General features: G+C 57.5%; 1 protein-coding gene across 1 annotated transcript in view; it reads left to right on the plus strand.

The window, feature by feature from the left end:
* The window catches only part of DCAKD (dephospho-CoA kinase domain containing), a 5578-nt gene extending 5428 nt beyond the window's left edge, over positions 1–150 (plus strand). Inside the window, 1 exon segment of the mRNA XM_010078463.1 lies at positions 25–150. Within this exon segment, the coding sequence (XP_010076765.1) occupies positions 25–150 (126 nt within the window).
* The last annotated feature ends 890 nt before the right edge of the window (positions 151–1040 follow it).

The raw sequence follows: 1040 nt of genomic DNA on the forward strand, positions 1-1040 counted from the left end.
GGCGGCGAGACCCCGCGCCGGCAGGTCCTGCGGCTCCATGCCCACCTGGAGGATTCCCTGGATTTCCTCTGGGCGCGGCTGGCGGTGGGCACTGTTGTTGCCGGGTTTGGAGGGCTGGCGTACCTCCTCCTCCGGCATTTCATCTCTTAATTCACCTTTTCTTTTTTGTCGTGGAAAAAACCTGAATTTCCAGGTTTGAAAAGGGCAGTGAAAGGCCACAGCTTTTAATGAGCTTTGCCGGCTGAATGCAGACAGTGGGATGAGGCGTCTCCTTGCAGACTTCCCAAGGTGAATGAACGGAGGGGATTTTTTTTTTTTTTTCCCCACACTGTCTCCCATCTCCTTTCTTCCTGCTCCGGTTCTTCCCCACCAGCCGTGCCCATGGGATGGGACCGCTCCCCGTTCATGGCTGCAGCCCATGGAGGGAACGAGGCTCCTGTTACCCCCCTGTGGGTGTGCGTGGTGGGATTTTGGTGAATTTTCAGCACTTTAACGTCTTCCAAGACAATCTCTTTGCTGGTGGAGCCGGTGGCCTCTCAGGTCCTGTTTCTGCTGGTCGGTGTCCCCCGGGTGGACCCCTCGTATCTTGCAGCCCCAGAAAATCCAAATTTAGACACGGGATTTCCCCACTTTCATGCTGATTTAATAGAAACATGCCTTTCTTTCAATGTGCCTTGGGGGGGACACGCAGCACCTCATCCCACACGGGTGAAGTGTTCCGCTGGCTGCTCGCCCCCCCTCCTGCCCTGAATTTCCCCGATCATCGTTCCTGCGTCACCCTCAGCTTCGGATCTGATGGTTTGACACATTCCCGGAGTGGGCTGAGACCTGGGACCTGCCTCCCTGAAATAATTTACGGTGTGTTTGAGCTCTCCTTCAGCGGCTTCCCCTGGGAGATCAGGAGCCGGGGCGAAGCGGGTTCGGGCTCTTTCACGTTCGATTTAATAAAGTGCTGAGCAGCAGCGGGCTCCCCGCGGCTCCGCAACCCGCCTGCTGCCGGTGCCGCTCCTTCCCCGCCCCATCCCAGACCGTTCCTGCGT

The sequence above is a fragment of the Pterocles gutturalis genome, unplaced genomic scaffold (genome assembly GCF_000699245.1).
Source record: "Pterocles gutturalis isolate BGI_N339 unplaced genomic scaffold, ASM69924v1 scaffold1118, whole genome shotgun sequence".
Classification (NCBI taxonomy): domain Eukaryota; kingdom Metazoa; phylum Chordata; class Aves; order Pterocliformes; family Pteroclidae; genus Pterocles; species Pterocles gutturalis.